The sequence below is a fragment of the Lipophrys pholis genome (assembly GCF_963383615.2).
Source record: "Lipophrys pholis genome assembly, chromosome: 17".
Taxonomy (NCBI): domain Eukaryota; kingdom Metazoa; phylum Chordata; class Actinopteri; order Blenniiformes; family Blenniidae; genus Lipophrys; species Lipophrys pholis.
In genome coordinates this window covers 12,579,642-12,607,625 of record NC_137643.1, presented here as the reverse complement: position 1 = coordinate 12,607,625, position 27,984 = coordinate 12,579,642, and the positions used below count along the sequence as shown (strand labels likewise).

Genomic DNA, 27,984 nt, shown 5'->3' with positions numbered 1-27,984 from the left:
AACCCAAAAAGCATTGCAGCCACTGATGTGATCCTTCAAGTAACGCATCACACTCGACTCAGATAGGATCAGCCTGTGACTTGTTATCGGGTAGCTTGGCAACCATAATATATTTGTATTTACCTCGATCTGACAGCACTAATCTGTTTCTTTTGTGGAAGTTTGTCGAGTGTATTGCTGCAGGGAGATGTGCCATGAAAAGCAGGAATGATAGAGGAAAGGTTTGCTCGCTGCGAAGGCGATGGGGGTGATAGAAAGGCTTGTTGCAGAAGAATTATGGTGAGAGAATAAAAAAAAAAAGTAATACACAGAGAGAGGGGGAAAGAGGAAATGACACATAGGTGGAAAGAATCTCCTCCTTGCTCTTCTCTGACTGGTTCGCTTTCTCTCTCGCACTTTCACACACACACACACACACACACACACACACACACACACACACACACACACACACACACACACACACACACACACACACACACACACACACACACACACACACACACACACACACACACACACACACACACACACACACACACACACACACACACACACACACACAATAATTGAACAGTAACTGTAATTGAACACATTTTATCTGCTAATCTTTCCAAAGAAGTTCAGTAAAGGTTGTGTGTGTGTGTGTGTGTGTGTGCCTGCGTGTGCGCTCACACACATGCTTTGTGATTCTTATCAAGCTGGTCTCAGACTCCGAATTTGCTTTTAAGGCAATGAATTCCCATCTCATCCTCTTTCGGTGTCCGCGTCTCTTCCTTTCCGGGCTCTCTCTAACTAATTTGTCTTTCATTGTCTTCCTGTCTTGCGCTGAAGTTACATGACTTACATTTTCTATGTTCATAAATAAACAAAGACAGAAGCTTCATCTGAAACATGTGACTGATAAAGGCCCATCACTTTATTTTTATAGTCTTTTTTCTGTACGTCACACAATACGTTCTTCTTCGTGAAGAATTTGGTGCGACAAGGATCTGATGTCAGATGTCAATGTTGATTTATTTAGTGTAAATCATCCTTGACAACTAAACAGTTTTGATTTGCCAGACGCTTTCATGTGTTTTGCAATAGTTTTTTTGGGGCTTTTTGAGTGGTTGCCAGATTTGCGGTACATTGTGTTTGACTCATGCGTAGCTGGAATGTAATGGAGCACGTACAACCTTTTAGCACGATCAACAGGTAGTTAGCCAAGAGGCAGACGCAGGGCAACTGTCAGTTGAACCTCTGGACTGTATTGATGGCCATGCGTTTTCAACTTTTCTTATCAATTTTTGGTGGTTTGGACCACAGATGTGAAGGCACGTAGCTGAACATAATTTCTTTGCAAAAGGCTCACATTTAGGCTTTAAAGGTTTCTCGTATAAAAGTATAAAAACACTATATTAAACAGTAATAAAGGGTCAAGGTGCATCATAATACTGTCCTGGATGTTGCATTGAAAATTATTGCACTGGATTTATTTTGATGAATTATTTACTTGCATGCAGTCTACGTTTTCTTTCGCCGTCAGTTGCAGTAAAAATGTAACACGGGGGAGAGAAAAAGGAGCCGATTCTTTGCAGCTCACTGAGGGTTCCATGTTTTTCATGTCATTCGTCAACGGCATAGATCAGAGGGAGATTAGAGAAAAGAATAAAAAGAAGAAAAGAAAGCAAAGACAGAGGGAGGGGCTGGGGATAAAATAAGAGATGAAAGGATTTAGGGTGTAGTATCAGCTAGGATGGGTTGAAGCATTAAACTCTGTCATTGTGCGCGCCCATGCTTGTAGTTGTGTGCATGTATGTGGATTTTTAAGGGTGTACCAGCAGTTAGATGGGTGTGAGAACTTAGCATTACATACCTGTGCTCTTATTACTGATCCACACCTGAATCTCTCATAAATCTTTGACCTATTTAAGGCGTCTTGATCTCGTTGAGATTGCATGACTTATCCCTGCCGCACACTTGAAAAGTCTTGATAAGTTCTGACAGATCAGGCAAGACAGGGTGTGTTCACTTTTCTTCTTATTTTTTCTTTTTTTTTCCCACAATGTGACCCAAGTCATTATTTGGAGCTGGTAGATAACAGCTATGGGATATCACACCCTCCAGAAAACGGGTCTCCTGAGTTCAGCAACTCTAACAATGCCTTTGGAGATAATGTTCAACTATTGTACAACTTTCAACAAAAGTCTCTCTTTTTGAATTTGGGATTTTACCACCTAGATTTAGAATCCCATTTGCTCCCATCACCAGAGAAGAGAAAGCACAAGGATCTTCTTCGTACAGCAGAAAGCTCGCGCTGACTGCGTGCATACTGTCAGCTGTCAGAATATTCATAGTTGCATGTTTTAAACAAGACGTCATGATGCCCTCAAGACAAAACATGATAAAGAGCTGACTGATGTCAGAATGAATCTCGACAGCAGGTGTTTAAAGTGGGCTCTGTTTACAAGGCACAGCTTGTTCTTCTTCTTCTTTTTTTTTTTTTTTATTTATCTTTTTTTAGTTATTATCCAAAGTGCATTGCAGGTGGGATGCGGGCGCCCGCTCCACAATTCGCAATTAACGGTCGATACCCTTCCGTCGATATTTCAGTCAGGGAACTCATGTCAAGACAAACCCTCCCTGAATAATTGCTGTCTTCATCCTGCACGCAAAGCCTTCGCTCGCTGCCCCTCCATAAAATCATCCCGAGCACACTGAGACAGATAGTCACAGATGATCGATTTCGGTTTATCATGGCGAGAATGCTGAATTAGATCAAATGGGGTCAGTGTACATTATCAGCAGCTCCTCCTCGTCTATAAATGGTGCGGTCGGCGTAAATACTGCGCCGACAAAATCATTTTGGACTAATCTAATGTGTTGATGGTTTTTATGTCAGGTATTAGGTTAAAAAAACGAACACAAAAACAATCTGTGAATAACTTTGCTTTCAAATCAGTGCAAATCATGTAGCCGAGTCCCCCCCCCCCCAGCTCAAACCACATTGGGCAGAACTCTCACACCCACATGCTTTGTCTTATTCTAAGTAGAAATTGTTGGCTGAACGTTGGACTGCTCATTATTTTTCAAAATATGATATACTATAGAAAACGACTTTTGGGATCCATGGGCAATAAAAAGCATAACTCTTCTTGTGCTTGTTAAAGGTTTTCAATGTAAAATATCTGGCAAGTGTCTATATAATCTGCACCTGTTGTAAATGTTACACTATTCTTAGGAATGGCAATATAAAGGATTTATACGTAGTCTGCAGTTGTGTTAACTCCTCTACTGAAACACCACTATGGACCTTTTTGTGAAGATTAATAAAGAAGTGAAAGTAAAGCCACAACAACCTACTGTTCTTACATAATATGTGTATGAACCAGTATAGAGATTATCTGTACATAGCTGTGTGTTCTTATATTTTCTTGTATTAAACAACAAAGCCTCTGTCTTATATTATTGCTCTTCTACATGCATATACATAGTGTTTTGTATGTAGTTTTTTTTTTCTTCTTGCTGTGACAAAATGCACATGGCTAAGTGAACCAACTGAATATTGAAGGTAACTTTTTCACCATATGGATTACACGAACAGGTCCAGTACTTCTTCAAGTGTGTTGTACAAGTATGGATGTAATCTTAAAAGCCCAAGTCTAAGAAATCTGTAAAAAGGACTCTTAAATGAACCGACAGCGTTGTATGTGTGTGTTGAGCTTTTATCTCTCACTGATGTTGCAACGACCTGCAACTTCCTCCAGCATGGGAAAACGCGCTGCGTGCGTGTGTGTGTGTGTGTGCGTGCGTGCGTGCGTGCGTGCGTGCCTCTCTCTCTCTCTCTCTCTCTCTCTCTGTCTCTGTCTCTGTCTCTGTCTCTGTCTCTCTCTCGGGTTGATATCACAGAAGCCGACACCTCCCCGGTATGAAAGTTGTCATCACATCGATGACATCATCATCATCTCGTTAAACAGCTTGGCGATACTACTGCACACTAACTTGTCGATAAGTTTCCTCTTCCCCACGTGTCAGAAGCTCCTCCACCTCTGCAGGGTCGACCTTACTTCCTCTTCATATAGCTGCTGTAAGGGAAACCGGTCCGCTGACACCGGTGCACGTGCCAATTGTGAAGGGTTGAGATTAATTGATTTACAGGACCGGAGTGAAAATAAGTTACATAGTGTGCAATGCAAGCTGTTTTTATGTGTGTGTTTGCTTGTGCTATTGACATCTAAATATTCTCATACTGTGTTCTCTGCAGCACTAATGTGTACGTGTGAAAGACGTTCAGAAAAACTAAAATAAAAATACCTTAAATAAATGGATAAATATGTTTTTTTCATACAGTACGGCAAAAAGAAAACGTACCGATTTTTTTTTTCTCCCTCCTGCAATCTTCTCCATGACGTTACATTTGGGTGACAGAGTCGAAGCTTCAATTAGGAAAATAACTTATACTGCATTTAGGAGATAAAGAGAAGATTTTCCCCTTTGAGTCTGTGAGGGATCCACCTCGTAAAAAATGTGAAAACGGCTCTTGTAAAAAGAATAATAGTCTTAAGTTGATATAAAAACCTGACACTTAATAAAGAATTGTAGGCACCTTAAGACTTTGCCTGACAGTTTCCCTCCATTGACTGTCCTCTGTAACTTGTGGAAATTCAAATTTAAAGCTTCATTCATTGCACTTTATGCCCAAATGCGGTAAAAGAAAAAGCGATTTGCAGGGGCGTCGTTATTGTCAGCCTTTCTGTGACCTCTGATGCATGATTATCACTCCATTACTGACACTATCACTTGAACCATAATTGTGCTGCCCTGTTGTTATTGTGAAAATAGTACCTTTTTCTTATTGCTGTCATTTTTCAAATTAATTTTCATCCCAGGCAAAGTGATTATCGTTCTCTCTGCTTTGTGGAAAAGGATCCTGATTGTTTTAATACAGAGAGGGGTTTTATAGTTATTCTAATAAAGTTGACTACTTCTTCAGTCCCCCCAGGCGAAAGTCTCATAATGATGTGCTTTCTGTCTGTCTGTGAATCTGTGTGTATGTGTGTGTATCTGTCAGTTGTTATGCAGGATAGAGGAAATGAAAGCTCAGACTTAGCCTTAAGGCTTTCTAAACTGTCCCAGTGTCCTACACACACACACGCGCGTGTGTGTGTGTGTGTGTGTGTGTGTGTGTGTGTGTGTGTGTGTGTGTACGTGTGTGCGTGTCCGAGGCAGAGCACATCTACTCCAATAAATAAGTTTGTGAGAAAACATGCAAGTTGGTGCTAAAAGGAAAAAAAAATACACTCATGATTTGTTATTGTTTCACTCTGTTGTCACACACGCACACGCACGCATACAGACACACAATATATGCATTTAGGGTAAGGAAGTGATTGAATCTCAACCTAAATTGTGAAATATTTGCAAAGCTGCCACCTCCTTCCCCTTTTTTTTTCCATTCCTTTCACACAAAATGTGTGTTTGATGGAAATGTTGACAATCTTAAATATAACTGACACTGGTTAGCATGTTTGACAATGAATATTACGACTTGAAGTAAAGTTCATGTTAACGTCAGTGTCGTTGGAATTTGACCTTTATTCAAAGAAATATCAGTATTTAAAGTCCTCAATGTTTATTTTTTCACTACATTACTTTATTTTTTCAGTTTTTTTCCCACATAAAACATACTGCAGTCATTTGTGTGTGTGTACGTGTGTACGTGTGTGTGTGTACATGTGTGTGTAATTTCTTGGTTGTCTTTCAGCAACCCCTGAGCTCTGATCACAGGAAACCTAGAGGAAGTTGTCAGGTTTCTGCCACACACACACACACACACACACACACACACACACACACACACACACACACACACACACACACACACACACACACACACACACACACACACACACACACACACACACACACACACACACACACACACACACAGAGTTAATGCGTTCACGCTTGCAGAAAAGATGGTGGTAGCAAATAAGAGTGCCTGAAGTGCAGAGAAAGAACTGTGTGTGCGTTTGCGTGCTGTTGGGGAGTTCTGAGGTGTGATAGTCTCCACCCCCCCCCCCCCCCCCCCACATGGTGTTCTTCTTTATCAAGGGTGAGAAGCCAGTCCGTTTCTACTCCGCCATTTCTCATTCTTTCATCTTCTGTGGCTGACTCAGACCTTCTGTTTGAGGCTTCTGCCACTTCTCAGCAAACCAAGGAGGTGTGCACTTCATTCTTCCTCTCCTCTCCAATTTTCTTTTTACTTTCAGACCTCTTTTAAGGACACTGGAGAAAACCATTAAAAGGAACCTGGTTGACCAAGGTGCATGTCTCCTGGGATAACCTTGATTTCTTTCGATGCTCTACATGTGTAACGGGGCCTCTTTAACATGCACAGGACTGATACTACATCTTTCTGGTGTTATTGCATTCAACAAACCAAACGTTAAATTCTTCAAAGAATCTAAACAAGCTGTTCGACGTTATGTGTGATAATCGTTGGCTGCCTGTGCATTAAATGTTTTCGGTGGTGGTGTAGTTGTGTAGTGTGAGGTTGTGGGCTGCTCTATGTTTAATATTCGTATTTCCCAGGGTTGTGGTTTCAACATGTGGTATCTCCTCGTTCCAACAGCGCTTTGTCTTTCTTTTACCGTGTTTTAAAAGGCTTCTGCAAAACAGACAACTCCTCAATATATCTAGGATTTGGGGGATGCCGCTCAATTATTTATCAAACGCTGTTTTTGATGTTCCTTCTCCTTCTTTTACGTGTATTGTGCATGGCGCCATACTGTCAGTGGCTTTCCTTTGGCTGCGGTTGAATACTTTTATCTTTTATTGTCTTTGTCTTTTGGTTTGAGTGATTTGTTTTTTTTTTTTTACCCATTTCACCAAAATACAAGAAAAAAACCTCTTATCTAATTTGTTGTCATGCAGAATGTGTTTCTGTGTGTGTGTGCATAAAACCGTGTGTGTGTGTGTGTATTGCGCCAAAACGGAGAAACTGAATGAGGATCCAATGTCGTTGTGTAATTTTCAAATAATGTAACTGATAGATGCTAATGGTGAAACTAATCTTTTGACAAGGGCTTAATACAATGGTTTTTAAACTGATAACATTTGTCCATAAATCACAAATGTAAAAATTTTTTCATTTGCTCTGTTGTTTTTCGACGATTGTGAGAGAGAGTGTTTATGTTCCTCACAGTTTTGAACAAATATAACTGATGTTTTCCATCTCTGTGATGCTATTTCTTGGTGAGATAAACTCACAAAATTGGGATTTCTGTTAGTTGACATGTGTTTTCTCTTTGTTGGTGTCGGTGTCTGTCTCCGTGCTGTCAGTTCAGGATTGATAATTGCGCTCACTTTTAACAGTCTGTGTGCTTTCCATGCCTCTGCATGTGTGCAAGTGCACTCCCTCGTGCGAGTTGCATGATTTATTTCTCAAGTGAGAAAGGACACTTTATACGCATTCCCACAAACAGAAACACAAAACAGAGCGCTGCCGACCACAGGTTTGGTCACCACGAGTAATGGTCACAGTGACATCATCGTCGATGATGAGACGGAGACAGAGAGAAGTCCATTTTTAAAGGAGCTTTCTGAGACGTGACCACACACACATGGTATGCTCCCCACACACACATTCACACACAGACAAAGTATGCTCTAAGGGCCATAGCAGGGGAGCTGTGTCTGTATCCGAGTCTGAATGTGTGTGTGTAAAGTTAAAATCCAGACAGCCATTCCAGGGGCCAGACTATTGAGTCTTTTAAACTCTCAGGTCACAGATTATTGAAATAGCAGAAGAGATATATAGTCTGCGCCCGTGTGTGCGTGTGTGCGTGCGTGTGTGTGTGTGTGTGCACGTGCTTGTGTGTGTCTGCTATTTCATTATTCAACTGAAACATTGCAAATTGCTGAGGTGAAACAGAAATCCACACATGCGAAGACATACCTTAAAGTGTCCGGAGTGTATAAAGTCTGTGATTTAATGAAATAACAGGTGTGTGTGTGTGTGTGTGTGTGTGTGTGTGTGTGTGTGTGTGTGTGTGTGTGTGTGTGTGTGTGTGTGTGTGTGTGTGTGTGTGTGTGTGTGTGTGTGTGTGTGTGTGTGTGTGTGTGTGTGTGTGTGTGTGTGTGTGTGTGTGTGTGTGTGTGTGTGTGTGTGTGTGTGTGTGTGTGTGTGTGCTGTAACACTGATTTATATTGGCTTCATTTATGGGCCCATTGGGAACTGAAGCAGCAATGTCTTGGCAGGTGTTTTATTCTGCGAGTTCGTAGCGCCTATTGTGTTGGCAAATATGACTAATGTGTTTTATTTTAACCGGTTAACCACCTTCAATCAATCCCCGAAACAAGTCAACTCAGTTCACTCCGAAATTTTCAGATAGAACTGTTAATTACAGCTCACACACAGACACGCACACACCTCAAAATAAAGTTTTATAGTATGTGGTATTGGCGTGGGCCTTTTAGATTTGCTTATTCCGATGAAAACAACTAGTTTTTGTCACGCCAAGTACGCCACAGTCAGAAAAAGTCTTTTTTTTTGTGTGTGTTTCTGGCCTTGGTTGTGTTTCTCTCACTTGTAACCTTCACTGTTCACATTCACATTTGTGTGCCTTCAAGTTAAAGGGAGGGTAAATTCAGTTAGTGAACCAGTTAAGAGAATTCTGTTTGAACCCAGAGACACTTGTCCTTCCCGTCAGTCGGCTTGGAGGCGCACCTAAACGGCGGTCTACCTCCTGAAATGCTCCACAGTCGATAGATAATGGTAACACTGGCCAGCTCTCAATTATATGTGTTTGTTCGCTTGTGGTGTTAACCAGTGTTCTGCTTGGATTCCCGTACGGGGTAAACAGCCCTCCAACAGAGGATCTCTCACACACACACACACACACACACACACACACACACACACACACACACACACACACACACACACACACACACACACACACACACACACACACACACACACACACACACACACACACACACACACACACAACTGCACACTAGGCGTAGTGGTTCCCAGACCCTGTGTGGTGCAATAATCCAATGGAGCTATTCAGGTCAGACTCCTCTAATAGACTTTTAATAACGTTTTTATGCAGGGGCGGTCTGGTGTGTGTGCATGTGGATGCAGGATGGCTGCAGGCATCTTTGCTTCCCTTTTATTTATTTATTTATTTATTTTTTTTCTAGTTTCCTTTTGAAAGATAAAAAAATGAAACAGTTTAAAATCAACAACACTGTGGTTAATCCCATATTAAAAAGAAATGTACCGTGCCTCATGTGAAAGGTGGTGAGGCCGGTTTGGTCAGTGTCCGATGGTGGCCAGCATAGGTGGAAGTGCTTCACTCGACCTGCTACCGATGTTTTACTTTGTATTACCGTCGGTTCACACCTGGCAGAGTTTAGATTACAATTTTTGGCGTGGCTTTAGAAAACGTTTCAGACAAAACAAAAGCGGGAGACTTTTGTCTTAAGTAACAGTCAGTTGATTGAGCACAAACTAAAATATTTCAGGGCTTGTTTGTATAATTCTTTATAAGTTGCACTCAAAAACCAAACATGTAACCATAAATATGAAATTGCAATAATGCTCAAACGTTTGACTTTACATATTGTGTGTAGGAAAAACAATAAACTTTGCAATTACACTTTTTGAGGTGCATTTGTATCATGTTACATTTAAATGACATAGAATTCTAAAGTTTATCTATAGATGATTTGTAATTTCTTGTTTACATATTTTAAAACCAATTAAGTTTATTTCTTAGGTTTTGTAAAAAGATATGTCAGTCATGTGGAGGGATCAAAGCTGTTGAGACCTCATATGTGAGCACAATCACATACACGTATAGCAAGGTCTTTAAAGATTGTAAGGAAAAGGCCAAGGAGCAATGGAAGGAGGAGATAAACCAGGGAAAAGACAAGGAGGAGGGGGGGGAATGGACGAGAGATTAATTGTCGCAGCGCTGGTTGAAAGATGGACTGATATAGGGAGGAAAGGGGGAGTGAGGTGTGTTTAGATGACGGGTTTATGTGTCGCAGTGAGATTCTCACCAAAGTAGAAAAGAGCCAGCAGAGAGCCGGGGGAGGAACGAAGGAGCAGGAACAGAGGGAGGGAGGCTCAAAACGAGTGAGAGAGGGATTGAAATGTGAACCTCTGATTAAGTTTGACATTTAAGATGACATATTTTGCATGCTGTTACCCCATTACAAATGAGTCCGACACTGTGGGAGAAAGTGTCTGCATGTGTGCTCGTGTGCTCGTGTGGACGTGTGTGTGTGTGTGTGTGTGTGTGTGTGTGTGTGTGTGTGTGTGTGTGTGTGTGTGTGTGTGTGTGTGTGTGTGTGTGTGTGTGTGTGTGTGTGTGTGTGTGTGTGTGTGTGTGTGTGTGTGTGTGTGTTCTGGCATTGATTAGGGGCCTGGTAGTCAACTGAACGCTTTTAGTCTTAAAATGGCAGGTGGACTATGTCTCACTGTGATTCTGTTTTCCTCGTGTCCCTCCTCCTGTTTCTCTCTCCCTCTTCAACCCCCTCCCCAACTTCAATTAGACCCCTGCCTCTGCAAAATCAATTCCAAGCTGTTACTAGTCCCCAAAAACAGAAATCCTTCGCTCAGCCAACTTTGCTTCCATCAAGCCCATGTTTCTGGAGGAGACTGGGCACACCCACCGTCCCATCCAGCACCCCGAACTCAGCGTGCTGCTGGTTACCGTGTCCTATTATTACTCCACCGCTCAAATCTGCTTGGTTTCACAGGATGATGTGTTTTGTCTCCGTGGGTACGAAAACGATCACATGCACGCTTTCATTAATATTTGCTTCAGCCGCGTTTGGGTTCACCGACATGTATCCTGAAGCTACGAGCCTAAACAGTGTGACTGCCATTTTGCGCATCAGTGGCCTCCCTTGATGAAATGATCTGTGACATTTTCATATAAATAAATGACTACTGAGTGATACAATGCAGCCGCGAATGCTTTAACATTCGCAACAACAGTTGGTGGCAGAAGGTACCTTTATCAGGAAAAATAGTTCCAATGCTCTCCTTGTACAGCTAAAACTGTCTTGTCATTATTTAATAGGAAATTTTGTGCTTGGCTGAGTTGAAAATTGAAAACATTTTAAGCCTGAATCTTTCAATGATTTTCGAAAATATGTTTGAAAAATTGCCCTGCATATATTTCAATTGGAAATTGCGTCGGCATAAATGGACTTTCTGTTTCACAGACAGTCACACACTAACAGCAATGGCTGCCATGCAAGGTTTCAAGGCGTTCATATACCATTGGGGATATGTATGATGCACAATTCAGTGTCTTGACTAAGGGCATTTCAGAATATAGACAAGTGGGAATTGAACAGTTCTCCTTGGGCATATAAGACAGCGTGCTGTACCAACGGAGCCACAGCTGCCCAGTGGTTAAAAACAAGAATGCATGAGGCCACTTACCCTTCTATATAGTCACATATAATAGACATACATCTGTTTTTGTAATGAAACCACACACGCGTGAGCGCAGAGAACAACGCGCTCTAAGCATTAAAAATGGCGAGTACCTGGAAAATCGAGTACTGTTGTTGTGTAAATGGACACTGACAATGCAAACGTGGCCTCGGTGATGTTTCTGTGTGTAGATTGCTCGTTCTCCCTTTGCGTGCGTGTTTTCCTCCAGGTAAATCCCACAGGACAAAGATGTGAGTATTGCCTTGATTGCAGACTCTAAAGTAGTGTGATGGAGCAAGTGACTCTCTCTTTTTGTCATCCCCGTGCAGAACCAGCGACTTTTGTGCTTTGTTAGTCGTGATCAGTAATGACTGACCCAATTTGAAGAAAGAAAGAAAGTAGCGAAGATTGAGAGATGAATGGAAGAAGATAATAATCAAAAAGGCATTAGTTGCATCCCAAATTGACTGAGTAATAATTATTTTCTGGGGTTTTAAACAGAGACGTTGATGTATCAATCCCTCCTCTCAGCGTAGCGGCACTGATACAGATTTCCCAAATGGAATCAAACATACGGGGTATTCTTCAAAACTGCAGGAAATCTGAATACCTGAAAATGCACATTTTTCAAAAGGGCCACAGGATATATGGTCGCGGGTGTAACTTTCCTGCTCACACGTCTAGCTTGTGCAACGTTGGGGCGAATGCTGAACGTTTTGGAGCCAGTTTAGTCTGACATTAATTCAGCTGATTAAAGTATTTTCCACTTGTGGTGAAATCTGTTTAATTTATTCAGTGTGCCATTTCGCCAGAACAGCTCACCCTCACATGTCCACACACAGTCGTTCACTGTGGAGGGCTTACTTTTCTTTTTTTTTTTTTTTCCGCTGAAGTAAGTTCCCATTCACTTTAGGACCCAACCACGGCGTCTGGGAAAGGATTGTTTTGTTATTTTTGTCAAAATAAACCTGGAACCTCAATGCGGGCTGCAGAATTGGTTTAAATCCGCCAGCCATTATGTTGCAGATTCTTTTAAGAAACAACCAGCTGGAAGCCCGACCAAATACATGACTCTGCCTTCAGTGTTTGGCAAATTAAGCTGAGAGTGTGCTAGTTTCTGTGGAAAAGATTTCAATGACAGGAAGTTATTCTTGTGGTCCAGCACCTTAGAAAAATGAAATGCCCGTGTCTCAATAAGGTACTGATAACTGATGGAAATATTTGCTGTCCTTTTTGGGGTTTTTTTTTCAAACTTTTGGACATTATAAAAAGCTTTTCAGCCATTGACTTGCATGTCATCCTCTTTTTGGGAAATGCTCATTAGTACATGACGCTCACTGCTGGTTACCTCCTGCGAACACTTCTGTTCCTCCTATTTTTAATCCACACATTCCTCATGACACTGTTTATCCTCTTGAAAGAAGATTCTCTCTCCTGTAAACTCCCGTCTCCCTTCCTTTTCCCTCCTTACCTTCCTCTAACCATGACAGCCCGTATCGTCCTTGTGCGCCTGTTAACTGATGAAAGGTACCAAGTGAATCAAAGGAGAGGAAGAGGGGTGGGAACCCAGGACTAAAAGTGGGACAGATGATGAGGAGCAGAACATTTTGAGACAAAAAAAAAGAGGAGATTAGTGAAAGGAGAGAGTGGCAAACATCAAGAACTGGAAGGGAAAGCGGTGCGTGTGTGTGTGTAAGGAGACCTTGCCTGTGGCGTTATTTCTTCATATGTTGCACATTAATCTTTTGTTTATGAACGATGGAGATGCCAGCTCCAGCTTTCCCACGGGGAAGAGAAGAGCAGCTATATCTGGAGGCAACAGGAATAAGTGGATGTCTTGAGATGCCAAATCTCTCTGCTATCACAACTGAACAATATGCAAATGAGATGATAAACTCAGAGTCACTGAGTAAAACGGTTGGACTGTGACAACGATGAGTTTTTTCTTGATTTCCATTCAGTAGACTTGTGCCCCCCGCTTGCGCAACGGATGAAACATGGAAAACTTTGTTGCGTTGTGGGTGTCTGCTCACGCATGCGCGCCACAGCCATAGTAAATAGTTATTCTCTATATACGAGATAAAATTGACACTAACATTTGCGGCCCTCCAGAGAGTCATGACTCCCAGTACATGTTCTCCGGGGACGTGGTTGATTTATAGCTGAGAGTCACCCGTGATAGCGATCCAACTTTGCCATCTGCCCATACGGATGTCTGTGTACCCGTAAACGGACATCGTTTTCAAAACGTTTCCATGTAAACGCAACACTTTTCTGAAACGAAAACGCAGGAACGTTGCCGTGTAAACGTGGCCCAAGTACACAAACCAATAAAAGTGATCTAGACAGAGCAAAATGACAACTGACAGAGGAAGTGAAGAACACTGACTATGTTTTTTTTATTTTTTATGATTGCATCTGTGACTGAGTGGGATCCATTCAGCAGCAAGTGAACATTTTGTCCTCAGTGAGAATCAGGAGAAATAGACGAGTGTGAGAAGAATGAGAGTTTAACAAGAGCCCGATTGTGATGGTGAGATGATTGAGTCAAGAGCATCCGTAAAACCGCAGCTTCCCATGTCGCGGGCACCTCACCGCTTGTTATACTGAAAAGATCCGCTGCCAACGTCTTGCTATCAAATACCTCAGCACACCCTCAGAGGTCTGATGTTGTCCATGCCCTGACGGTCAAGGGGCAACATCACAAAAATAGCCTGATCCATGTGTAAAACCTTTATAGCTGAGGATCGAGTTTTGATTTTATAGTTATTTTAACTGAACTGCCAAACAAAAATCAAGAAAGTTTCCTCACTAACAATGACTGCATCACTGAGCAGGCGGAAACTCGGATTTTCTTTTAAAACCAACACTTTCAAGATGCCAGTACTAGTTTGTGATTCTTTTCAATTCTCTATATTTGTACTCCTACCAGCTGCATTCACCAGCTGGTAGTTTGATTTAGAAGCCAGAAAAAACTTCACGTGATGACACAACTTTTTAGTGTTGCTTCACGGGAGCTACTGGGATGAGTTAATGGTATCCTGACATGTAAGGCGGTTCTATGATTTCCTGTCTCACCTTATCTGCCACATGCTATGGACACTTGCCATTTCTGCGTCTCTTCATCTTTCTGCAGTCGTCCTGAGGTGATTATTGGTAATTTCAGATAAAAGGCTCAGCAGCTCTCGGGCTAATTGTAGTTGATGGAAGTGATTAACTGTCACATTTATCTTCACTGTGGTATTGAGGCCACTGTGGTGTATAGGGGCTAATTGTAGCTAGTAGCAGTAGTTGTTATGTGGTATGTTGTGGTGGCTTGTACCTAATTGTAGTTGATAGTAATGGTTCCAGTCTGTGTATACAGCCTGGAGCGGACAAAGGCTCTACAGCGACAGATGCATGCACCCAGAAACACCAAACACACACACACACACACACACACACACACCTCCATCCTGCCCCCTCACACTGGGGCAACTGATTGTCCTCCAAGCGCATGAAGGAACGAGTGATGCCAGTCTAAATGAAGAATAATAGAAAACAGTAACACTTTGATAGCCGTACACATTGATTTCACGCTTCACTTTTCTAATCATCATTTTCATTAATGTTTTGGTGAAGTTGCTGAAGTCCCAGTTGAGATCATAACGGGGCAGATGGAAACACAGTTAGGCCAGTCAAGGCTTCATTGCTTTACCACAGCGATCTGTAGTTTTCCACTGTGTGTGTGTGTGTGTGTGTGTGTGTGTGTGTGTGTGTGTGTGTGTGTGTGTGTGTGTGTGTGTGTGTGTGTGTGTGTGTGTGTGTGTGTGTGTGTGTGTGTGTGTGTGTGTGTGTGTGTGTGTGTGTGTGTGTGTGTGTGTGTGTGTGTGTGTGTGTGTGTGTGTGTGTGTGTGTGTGTGTGTGTGTGTGTGTGTGTGTGTGTGTCACTGAGCAAATGATGAATTCTGACTGGGTGTGGTGAACATCAGATGAGATTTTCCTCTGCTGCCTACACACACACACACACACACACACACACACACACACACACTGCCAGGTCTGGTCTAGGCGTGGGCCTTTGCAGACATGAATTACTTTTTATTTTAATAATTGTAGGAGAGAGCAAGAAACGGTACAATACTGTATAGATCCTAGTGGGAAAATTGGATTCTACAAAGAATGTTTGTCTTTTTTCATCTTTATTTCTTTGTTTATTTTTTCCCTTCTTCTTAATCCTCTTGAGGACATTACAGCGTGGCCAAAATATGGTCCTCTTCAATCTGTTTGCATTGCTACATGTGTTTGTTCACGATCATCTGATTATCGGTTTTCAGCTGCATTCCCTCCAAACTTCTTCTCCGCAGCAGTGCGTGTGTGTGTGTGTGTGTGTGTGCGCGTCTTGTGTTTAGTGTGCCTTTGAAACTTTAACTGTTTTCAGGTTGTTATCGATAAATAACCACGAGCTTTTATCTTCCACACTAATGTGTGTGTTTGTGTGACTCATAGGGTGGCAAACACGCTATCTCTCTCCCAGGCCCGTCTTCAAATATGCATTACTCACACAAAAAACACTTGCACACACCAAGGGTCTTTCTCCTACTCATATTGCATTGATCTAAAAGTGATCAGTCCAGGCGTCTATCAGGCGTCTTCTTTGTTTACGTCCAAACGCGCACACGCATGCACACGCACGCACACACACACACACACGCAAAACAAAAAGCGTGCGGGTCAGCGGGTTGAAATGGGCTCACTGTATTTATGACGGGATATGAACTGAACGACCACAAATAAACACTGCAGCGCACGCTCTTGGAAGAACACATGCAGTATCTCTCTGTCACGACTGTTGTGAACAGTGCGACCACAATTGTTCTCTTTTTGAACAAAAGACAGATTATGGTTTAACATAAAACACATGTTTGGTTATTTGATGGCTTTGTATAGTGATTATAATGGAGGGAGGGGAGGGATGGGGGGCAGACAGAGGGATAGAGGGACTATGAACAAAAAGAAAAATTTTAATGATGGAATTACTTGAATTATTGTAGCAATTATTCTTGCATGTCAAAGGGGGCAATAGAGAATAAAAAATGACTGAAAATAAAAGGAAAATCCCTCGTCAAGTGCCTTTTTTTTTGTTTGATAGCAGCATTTTACGCTGATTGTAAATGAACGTTCTGGTTAGAAGACCAGGGATCGGGTGAAAGGTTGAGACGAGCGAAAAAGGGAGATGAGTGGGAGATAAAAGCAGAGCGAGATATGAAATGAGAATGAAAAGCAGTACAAAAGAGACGAGGGAGGAAAGCGAATGACGGGAGGTGGCACAGTGCACGAGAGACGGTGAGAAATGGGGAAAGAAGAGATTGTACGCCAGAAAAAGAATGAGAAGTACACGGAAAGAAGATGTAGAAAAGAAAGAAATCCAAGTGCTGGAGGGGATGTGTCTGACGCCTCCCTCATCCATCTTTCTGATATGGGGTGTAGCGTTTTGATGTGGTTGTGTGTTGGCCATTCTCCCCCGTCTCTCTCCTCTCTGTCTGTCTCCCCAGTTTCTCTTTGTGCCTCACCCCCTCCCTCCCTCCCTCCCCGCTGTCTCAGGCTCTCTCTGATATGGTTTTAGTTTTTGATGTGGTTGTGTGTTGAAGATTCTCATGGATGGTTTCCATAATGATAAAAAGATTCACTCCCTCGTCAGAGAGAAAAAAAAAAAAAAAGAAAGACGACGCAAAAACTTGCATGGCGGGGATGTGTTGAGATGCAACGGCCAAGTCAGAACACACACACACACACACACACACACAGAAATATCTCCCACAGCTGAGATGTTTCTCATTTGTTGGGTCTGTTTTTCTTTGACGAGGTTTGTGGTCGGTGATCGTCAAAGATTTCAATGTTCAAAGACATTTGTAAATTGAATCAAAACTATACTGAACACACACTGTACATCACTGTCAGATATTCTTATGTCGGTGTGTGTGGGCATTAAATCCTCAGTACATTATTTAGGCGCTTAAGACGTTGTTTATTTTTTAGAGCTTTGGCTTTTTGGTTCATAGACCTGCTTTTGTATTCGCCAGATAACGAACAATGCTGCGAGTGTTTTTTTTTCATGAACACATCACCTGAGAATAAAGTGTAACTTTCCCTGTCATTGTTTACCTTTGTAGAGATGGTGAGGAAGAAGAATCCCCCTATCCGGAGTGTGGGAGGTGAAGAGGAGGAGGAAGAAGAGGGGAGAAGGCCAGCAGGAGAGGAGGAAGAAGAAGGAGAGGAGGAAGGCAGAGTGGGAGCGGAGGCCGAACGAAAGAACCGACCCTCCGAACCAGAGTCCTCCGAGCGGGTCAGAGGAGATGAGGAGCAGGACGATGAGGAGGCCGAAAGCGAGTGCATTTCCTCGTCCGTCTCACCCTCATCGGTTGGCGATCGCTATGGTAATGAGGAGCGCGGGGGGAGCAGGAGAGCAGGGGGGAGGGCGAAACAATGCGAGGCGGTGGCGTCGACCGACGGGCCCGAGAGCCAGTCGGAGCCCGAGGACGGGGAGCAAGGGGTGGAGGAGGCCGTGAGGAGCGACAGAGACAGAAGGGAGGCAGATCACCTCACCCCTCCCCTCCTCGCGGCCCCCCACCTCCTCCCCAAGCAGGACGGAGGGGAGGAGTCGGCAGCCGACACCCCGCCGCTGTCCTCCAGCCCCTCTCCCAAGCTCCAGGACTTCAAGTGCAATGTGTGTGGTTACGGTTACTATGGCAACGACCCCGCTGACCTGGTGAAGCACTTTAGGAAGTATCACCTGGGCCTGCATAACCGCACGCGACAGGATGCTGCCCTCGACACACACATCCTGGCCCTGCACAACATGGCCCCCCAACACACACCTCTAGGTAACTTTCAACCGCCGGTTAGAAAGTTTTGTGTTGATGCTTGTTAGCGAAAAGAGCGCTGCACATCAAGTAATCACTGATAACGCCTTGAGCCACGAACATGTAGTAGTAGAGGATTTAACATAGATCAAAATAACAGAAAAAATAAAAAGAGAGACAAACATCCAGATGAATTCAAACACTAAAGACTGAAGAGGTTTTCTGCATGTTGTCCAACTCCTCGTCTTCCTGTATGTCATCTACTTACACCACTGATACATTCAGCGGATGAAAAGCACCAGACATGGTGGTTCGATACTCAATTTCCTCCATGTCAGTGTTTCTTTGGGCACTGAACCCAGAATTGCTCCTAGTGGAGGTTGAGTTGTTTGAAAGGCAGGCCATGCCATCGATGAGTGTGCAGGTGAATGTAACACATGTTCGGTTCTAAGAACACGACAAAGGTCTTTTGTGATTCTCTTCTCATTTTGGTATCAGGGATGCTTGTTAAGATTGCTTATCTTTAATCTGAGACTCATACTAAGTGTTTACCCACCTGAGCACAAGGGAGCAAAGACAAGAAGGGTTATCGGATCCAATGGAAATTAGGTCTCTGTTGTAAATGTCAACGCTTGGTCATATATAGTTAATTGTGTACAAATAACTATGAGCAAGTTCCCTAGGAACCCAGATTACTTTCATAAAGTCCTTCTATGTTGTGACAAGCAGGAATTTCAGTTTTAATGAACACATGGATTCAAGGTTTGTTTTTCAGACATTCTTTTTTTTATCTGAAAAAAATCTTCCTCCTTTTAGATCACAGACTTAACAGACTTTATTAATGCCTCAGGCGGATTGATTTCTCTGTTTCTACCAGTCTGACCTCTCCTCTTGTTTCAGACACACAGGCAGGACAAGGGCAGCGGAGCCAAGCCAAAGAGCTGGGAAAGACCAGATCAGACATCCAGCATCACAGGACCGTGATGATGAATGGCACCTATGACGTACAGGTGCGAACTGAACGAGGAATTCAAAGAAGTGGTTTCAAAAACATTCTGAGATCTTACAAGCTTTCAATCAAGCCCTATTAATGAGTTCATTTGTTGGTACCAAAATGCAGGCAGAACTAAGTGCATGCTAAAAGCAGTCATGGCGCAAACCCAGCAAAGTTTTAACAAAGTAAAAAAAAACAAAAAAAAAAAACAAAGCTAAGAATAAACAGAGCAGCTCGGGTCATTTTGTGGTGAGAAGGCATTTAGTTAATTGGAAGCAAGGTCTGAAGGGTGAAAAAAAGACTGGTGCAATAAAGCTTTGGTTCAGAGCATCTTTTTGTTATCTTCCACGACATCCAAAAAGTCTGCATTTTTACAGCTGGTGGCGCTCATTTGTGGTCTATTTCATTTTTTTTTTTTTCTTTTAAACCATCTTCTCCTAAAAAGTTTTCTTTTTAAAATAAGTGTTTGCTCGTTTGGTTTCATCAAGGAACTTTTTTTAACATGCGGAGGAAATCCTCAGATATTTTTAAACCTTGTCAGACCAGTGTTACGCTGCTCAAAGCCTCTTTGTTCTGAGTGTAAAATGGTCAAATGGGCTGAAAGAAAACATCAGAAGACAGAAGAAACAGATAAAACACACATTTATGACACCAGACACAACTTTAGGTTGACAGCATGCGAGGCTGAAAAATCCAATTATGTCCTCATTTATGAATTTAACACATTCAACAGAAAGAACCAACAGGACATTTAAACTCTTAAGCTCAAGCATTCACATGGATAGACAATTTGATATTAACAAAACTTAAACAACAAATTCAGCTTTTTTTTTTTTTTTTTTTGCAATTTTTAAATGTTTTTCCAATTGATTTTATATATTTTTTTTAAGGAGGTGTTATTTGGACAAGTTGAATAGACACCACCGTGGGAGCTTTGTATTTCTCATTCTATCTGATTTTAAATGGTTTTTTTAACGTTGGTAAGATTGCTGGCGTTCACTAAATGACTAAATCACACAGTGTGACATAATGCATGAGAAAAAGTTTCAAGTGAGCGCTGTTTTTATAAACTTTGATGCAACAGTCGAAACACTTTGATTTAGGCTGCAGTTTACTGTAATCTTACTTGTTGTCATAAATCCCAAAGGCTTGGCCTGTAACTGAACGGATTCATTTATTGGGCAGAGCAAACGGCGGCTGATTTGCAACACTGGGTGTGTGCTGTTGGCTCAGCCATGCACTCTGCTGCGGGTTATAAAGTTTGACAGATGGATGGATGCTGAACGGGACACATCCAAGAGTCCTGGAACACCGGCTGCATGCAGACCGAAACACACACACACAGACACACACGAACACACACCCTTAAAGGAAATGTATATGTAGATCGCAGTGGCCAGAATAATCAACATTTTTCTTTTATCCGAAATACACTCAAAGTAAGTTTTTACTTGATATATATTTATACACAATGCTCTTTTGAAGCATTTTGAACCTTTTGGGTTTCAGTGTTGGCGGCAAACTGCTTTATACACACACATTGCAAATATCGGCGTGTTAATACCATGATTTTATAGCATTAATACAGCAGACTGTTTATAAACAATGAAGTAGATCATGATTGTATCATACTTTTGAGATAAAAACAGGTAATCCCTCTGGTCTTCATGTAAAACACTTTGAATTTAATTAAAAAGTTCTATTCTTTTGATTGAAGGGATTTTTAAAATGGAAACAAAAACAGTGCTGATTGTTAATGTCAGTTACTTCAATCCTCTCATGGCTAAAAGAAATAACGAGTCGGTTTTGAGGACTTTAGTGGAGGAAAGTGCAGATATTTATGCTCAGATTTGATGAGTGAAATTAAAAAGTTGTCGGAAAAAGTAAATACTCGAGTGAAGTAAGGACCGCATCAAACTCGTTCTCGACGAATCACAAGCCCATTTACTGAAGAACGAATGCTTCTCTGGTAGTTAACCAATACGAATGAGGCAAATATTTGGGTTGGAAATCAACAAATTTCTGCTACTTCATTATTGTTGACCACATATTTAAAATTGCCTGAATCTCACCTTGCAATCAGACAACATCCCGGCAATTTGCGCGCGCCGTCTCGACATCAACACATCAATTTGAGTACAACAAACATCTTCCGTGATTTCGGTTTAATGCAGCTGCTTTTTATGTCGAGGGGGTCCTAATCAGTGGAACCCACACAGCTGAAAACTCAAGTCACAACAACAAACCTGCAACACGGTTCTTGTCAACACTGATTAACTGAGAGTGTTAATAGGAAACAATAAAGCACTTAAAATTTTCATTATCGTCATGCACGAGTTTCTTTCTCGTATCTTTCTTTCTTTGCCTCCATCTTCTACACTGCTTTGTCCTTTGTACAGGACAGGTTACACTCAGGAGCACGTCAAATCATAGTCACCACGTAGCCTCGTACATGTCTGTGGGAGGAAAATCAGTGTAGAAAAGCCACACTTGCATTGGGAGAAGATGCAAACTCTGCACAGAATTCCAGCTGGGCAACTTCTGGCTTCTTCACTCTCGTTTGGACGTGTTTGTCCTCTTTCTGAAAATCAGTATACTGCTGATATTATGATGATTAGAAAACTTTCCAGTAGTTTCACAAATTATTGAAATTATCTTCTAAAAAATGTTATTGTCTTTTTTTTTCCTTTTTTTTTTTTTTTTTAAGCATATGCTTTTATAATTTAAGCTATTATATACCTTATTAAAGACCTAATTGTCTATTTCTGTAGTTAAACAGCACCAGCTTTGGGTCAAGGTTTAGGACTTTGTGTATGCATGAGCAGTAGCACTGATGTTTTTTTATGAAAGCTTTAAATGAGATGATTTAATAAACGTGCGTGTGTGTGCACGTGTTCACGTACGCTTGCATCTGCGCGGAATCGTCAGAGTTTCATTTAAACCAGCGGTCTGTAATGGCAGTAAGTCACGTAATGGACTCAGAAACACACACACACACACACACACACACACACAGGCACATATTCCGAGTCAGAAATAGAAAATCCAGTGGGCTTAAGTCGTCATTATGAAGAAAAAGTGAAAGTATAAAAAAAAGAAAAAGAAAAAAAAGAAAACGAATGAAAGGGGTCTCTATTCTCGCCATCCCTCACTCACTTTTTCTCTCTCCCGCCCACGTTTGGAAAATTCCATGTTGTCATTTGCTAAGACGAGATGCTCCGTCAACCAATGAGATCCTCAAAAAAAATAAAAATAAAAAAAAAACCTGGGAGGAGAATGATGGGAGAAAAAAAAGGAGAGAGAGAGAGGTGGAGGAGGAAAGGAGAGAAGGTAGTGAAAGAGGCAGACACAGAACCAGTAGTTATAATCGGCTGTTAGGCAGTGTAATGAAACAGCTGTCAGACATATTTAACTTTCTTTTCCTCCCTCTGTTCTCCATTTGTCTCTCTCATCATACGTCTTTGTCTCCCCTTCACTTTCTCCTCTGCTCCGCCGCTGCTCTTTACTCACTCCTTCTTAATCTATCTGATCCATTTTTTTTCCCTACAGCTTCTCAATTTTCTTTTCATCCATCTTTCTGCCTCTCCGTCTGCTCCCCACCTCTGTTCCTCACACAAATTTTTTTTTTTTCTTTTTACTCAACTAAGTCCTGTTTTCCCTTCGCCTTATTTTCTTTCCTCTCTGCCCTTCAGGCTCTGCGGCATGTCTTTCGGTCCATCCGGCTCCGTAAAGTGACTTGATGTTTGGCTCTCTGCTAATTGCCGGGGCAGGGTCTGTGGGATGTGATGATTGCAGGATTGCAGTCGCGAGATCACACACACAGTAATTTTCGCTTCTAAATATATTCGTGCCGATTAGGTTGAGATGCATATTCACTCATTAATAGCTTTTGGATTTGGACAATTTCTGTCAAATAAATTTATTTCAATCAAATTGGTCCTATAATTACGGCCTTTAAAAGCTTCATTTTTGTCATTTTAACTGCTAGAAATAAAATATCATGACAAAACTAAATAAGTGGAGGGTGAAACTATTAATTCTTTCATCAGAAGCCACAGACGGGCACACGTTCACCCCAACAGGCATTTTAGAGTCACCAATTACCTCGAACATGATTTTTAAATTGTTGATGTGAGACGAGCGCGCCAACCACTTCTCCACCGTGGCCCTAAAAACCTCATCTCGAAGTAAGATTTTAAATGGGAACAAAGTGTACCGTTAAAAGAATCAAGCTAAACGCGTTCCTGTATGGAAAAACCGGCGTGGAAATGTACACCTTTCTCTCCTAAAACACATGCCTACCTGCTACATTATGCGCCTGCCAAACCTCCATTACCAGACGGCCTGCAGTCGGCATCAAACCACAGATGTGTAAAAAGACAAATCCTTATTGTAGAGTGGCGAGTCTAATGTCACTGTAAGGCTTGCCAGATTGCCGGCTCACCAGAATAGCCGGCAGCGCACAGTAATCACCTACAGTCTGGGGGATAACTTAATAAAAAACAGACAGGTTTCAGGTTGCCTGCTCGGCAATGCAAAGTCTTGGCCTCAAACACTGAATGCTACACTGCCGCCCAGCATATCTGTTGTTGGTCGGTTAGTTAGAGTTAGGGCAGCCTTTTAATTGTCTGCAGTTGCGTACATGGATTATGTTCATCGTGCGTTTGAGTAGCCGCGGCATCATTTTCCAGCACAGTTGCATGATTGAAGGCTCTCATCACGTGTCCCTAAAAGTATACTGTCTGTGTGAGAAGTAGAAATAGCAGCTTTGGTATATATCGGATTTCTTATACGTAAAACTTTGGAACTTGAGGGTATACCGGCCACAGTACGGCTAATTACTAGATTGCAAATATGTTTAGTTATGACCGAGGGTGGAAATTCCATTTCTTTGTCGAGGGAAATAAACAGAGAAAAAGCTCAGTCCTAGAATAGATCGCTGTGATTTCGGTCAGAGATTTGATCCAGATAGTTTTAAAGTTTTTGTTTTAATTTGAAGTATTCCACACTAAATGCACAACTTCAACAAAAAACATCAAAAATATGTGATGATATATCTAATTAAAATGTGTAAAGTAAGTTGATGTAATTTGTGCTTAAAAGAAAAGATTGACATGTTTGATTGTTTAATTAAAAAATATAAAAATTTTTGATCAGAATTGCACTTCAAGAAGTTGTAACAAATACATATAAAAACAATACAGTTTTTTCATCTTTTATTTATTTTAAAAAGTACAAGCGAATGAAAGTATCTGCCATATCACCTCTAAATCGTTGTAAAGTTCTAACTTACTATTGTGTGTCAGATACTTTTTAACACAGGATCAAATCATACAGTTAGTCTTTAAAAGGTTACAAAATACACATTTATTTACGAAGTGGCCATTTTTTTGATATGTCGATCGATCACTTACTGTTAACCTGATGTTCGAAAAGCTTTGTCTTTTTGGTTTTGCAGAGAGTGTCTCGAAGTTGTTTAAATTTCTTAACACCACTGATCAAATCTCATTTGACTGTGATGATTTGAAGCGAGGTAAAATGGCAGGTACGAGTAATATCTGTCAGAACTAAACAGAATGATAAAAAAAACAATCAGCTGAAGTTGAAGCTTTTACAAAAAGAGAGTAATCCTCTACAAACGGTTCATGAAAAATGTAATTATATGTTGAGCTGGAGTAAGTTTTTCCTGTTTTCCTCTGTTTGTCTGGCCCACAGGTGACGTTGGGTGGCACTCTCATTGGAATCGGCCGGAAGACCTCGGACTGCCAGGGAAACACTAAGTACTTTCGCTGCAAGTTCTGCAACTTCACATACATGGGCAGCAACTCCTCGGAACTCGAACAGCATTTCCTGTCCTCCCATCCGAACAAAGTCAAAACGCCACCGAACACGCCCTTGCTGGCCTCCACTAACCTGCCAACTCACGACGGCCACTCGAAGGGGAGGGGTCAGATGATGGACGGCGCAGAGCGGGTGGCGGTCAGGGCGGAAGACGATTCCTTAGTCGGGTTCTTCATCCCGGTCAGGGCGTGTTCGGAGTCATCGGGCTGGACGGGGGAGGCGGTTCGAGGGGCCGTGCAGGCGTATTATTGGTGTAAGTTCTGCAGCTGGAGCTGCGAGTGGTCCGGGGGTTCAGCCAAGCTTTTAGAGCACTATGAACAGAAACACAGGATGAGCGCGGGCGGCACCCTGAGCCCCAACAACTCCAACCCGTCGGGGATTGACAGAGAAAGAGGCGGACGGAAAGACGGAGGAGAGAGAGACCACATGGCATCCAAAAGCCGCAAAGATCAATCATCATCCAACACCAGCCAGGGTAACGAAAAAGCCAGAAACATGGCACCTGTTTGCTTTAAACACGTTTTTCTTTCTTTTTTTTTTTTTAATATGCTGCCCAATAATGTAAAATATCAGTTATTGTTATTAACACCATTACACTTGTGTTTTTCTCCCTGACTTTTTTTGCTTCCAGGAGACCCGAATAGCAGTGATTCTGAGGCAGTCGTGACCAGCTACAACTGCCAGTTGTGCGACTTCCGTTACTCGATGGCCCACAGCGCGGACGTGATCGTAGTGGCACCGCTCCTGCTGCACTACCAGCATAACCACTCCATCCACCGCTGCTGCATTCAGCACTGCATGTACTGTCCACAGGGGCTGTGTCAGCCACAGAAACACCTCGGGGAGGTGAGGAGAATATGATATTAAAATCTTTTCTGTTTGTTGTTTGCTTGGCAATTACAAGAAAACAGAATTAGTTGTTTTGCACGAGCCAGAAGATAAAATTGTAATATTATGAACAAGTTTAAAGTTAATCATTCCAATTTCCTGCCTAGTTAAAATTCCCCCAGCTTCCCCCAATCGGCCCACGCACACTCCTCTACCCTCCTCAGTGCCAGCTGCTTAACAGTTCCATTGCAGCTGTTAAAAATGTAAAAAGCATGCTTAACATTCAAAATTGAGGTTGGAATCATTCAGTTACTACTGCACATTTGTACTGACCTCCACCTTCTCTATTTGAGTTGCAAAGACACATCACATCACGGCATCTAAATGAGGAATATACCAAGGAGAAGGGATTGAAATTCATTAAATAGGTTCCTCATTTCCACAAAAAACCAATGCTTGTTTAACTTGTCTCAATAGGTGTCCCACCCATTTGCCTGTCGGAAGTCCACCTGTCCAAAATGCTGTTCAAAGTTTCCTCAGTCCACCAAACAGCAGGACGCCATCGGTTCAAAGCCTGCGACCACCACCTCGCCCAGCGTGGCTTCTCCCAATCCAAGATGTGACCCTGCTGTGATCTCTGGTTCGACCTTCCACCCCTCTAACCCCGCCCATCCTGTCGTCGCGCAAGGTAGCGAGAGCAGACAGCTTCAAGACGACCGCGACGCACGTTTCGCTCGTCTTTACACGTCTTAACTGAACTCCCAACTTTCCTCTGATTGCCTTCCCTCCTTTCCTGATCGCAGGCGTCACCCACTTATGTGACCAGTGTGCATTCGCCACCACCGACATTGACGTGCTGCTGCAACACTATGAAAGCTGCCACACCCTGATCAACCTGAAAGGGGGTTCCCCGCACGTCAAGGCTGAGGAGGAAGTCGGGGGAGACAAGGAGGGAAGCAGAGGAGGAGAGAGGGAGTACTCGTGCACAAAATGTCACTTCATCACAGAGGTGGAAGAAGAAATTTTCAGACACTACAGGTGAGGAATGGATTTGACAAATGAATGTGATCTTGAAATGTTCCCTTTAGCACTCACTTTAACACATCGGAATTGAACTTTTCCATCACATTTGTTGAGGATATTGAATTCTGTGACTCCATAACCACCCATTTCAGTGTTTAAAACACCTCCCGTGTTTCCTCCTGTCTTCTTTCACTCATCAGTGTGTGTTTGGAAGAAACACACACTGATGTGGTCGCTGCTAAATATGGTCTGTTACCTGAAAGCATGGATTAAACACTTTTTCTTTCCTTTAAAGTGTTTTAATACTTGTTGCCCTCATATCTTCAAATAGGCTTCTTCAAATCTTCAGTAAGATGTAGGGATGTAAACACACTAACATATATTTTTACATTATTAATTCATCAAAAAGTGTAAAACTGGCCAATATTTCTCAATGGTTGTATGTAAGAGGTTCTACCTGCATGTTTTACACTACCGTGTCCCATTGTATAGCTCGTTAAAACAACTAACAACAAAGTACCCAAACTCGCACTCACTGACATATATTGCTTTGTTTCTGTTTGTGCTATAATCTTAGATTTTGACGAAATGTGAAAGTTACTGAATATGGTCACTAAAGGACGGAATTTAAATTCAGTTTAGTTTTATAAAGCCAAATTGTGTCGTTGCGTCAGACGATTGCATAGATGTGACTGGCGTTGTCAATATTCCACTTAGTCTGACTGATTGTGACTAAAAGCAAATGTCTAAAAAAGATCCTTCTCAAGACAGGAAGATGATTAAGTATTGTCTTCGCTCTGTTTCAAACCCCCTGTAATTCTCTTTTTTACACTCAATTATCCAGGAAATGTTGACTGAGCACACAAATTTTCAGCAATAGCCCATTCATTAAAAAGAAAAAAAATCAGACCGTGCACAGATCTAATGAAATGCTATCTGTAGGTATTTGAAGACGAACATCACATATCTATAGGCTACATAAAAGGAAATGATATAACAGAAAGCCT

General features: G+C 42.0%; 1 protein-coding gene across 2 annotated transcripts in view; it reads left to right on the top strand.

Annotated features, from left to right (window-relative positions):
* The window catches only part of trps1 (trichorhinophalangeal syndrome I), a 118,637-nt gene that overhangs the window by 31,222 nt on the left and 59,431 nt on the right, over window positions 1-27,984 (top strand). Inside the window, exons 3-8 of one of the 2 annotated variants that reach the window (XM_080484248.1) lie at window positions 17,602-18,312; window positions 19,192-19,301; window positions 25,001-25,601; window positions 25,758-25,972; window positions 26,432-26,642; window positions 26,758-26,992. In XM_080484248.1, the coding sequence (XP_080340374.1) occupies window positions 17,602-18,312; window positions 19,192-19,301; window positions 25,001-25,601; window positions 25,758-25,972; window positions 26,432-26,642; window positions 26,758-26,992 (2,083 nt within the window). The remainder of the gene's footprint in view (window positions 1-17,601; window positions 18,313-19,191; window positions 19,302-25,000; window positions 25,602-25,757; window positions 25,973-26,431; window positions 26,643-26,757; window positions 26,993-27,984) is intronic. The other variant, XM_080484249.1, reaches the window with a different exon arrangement.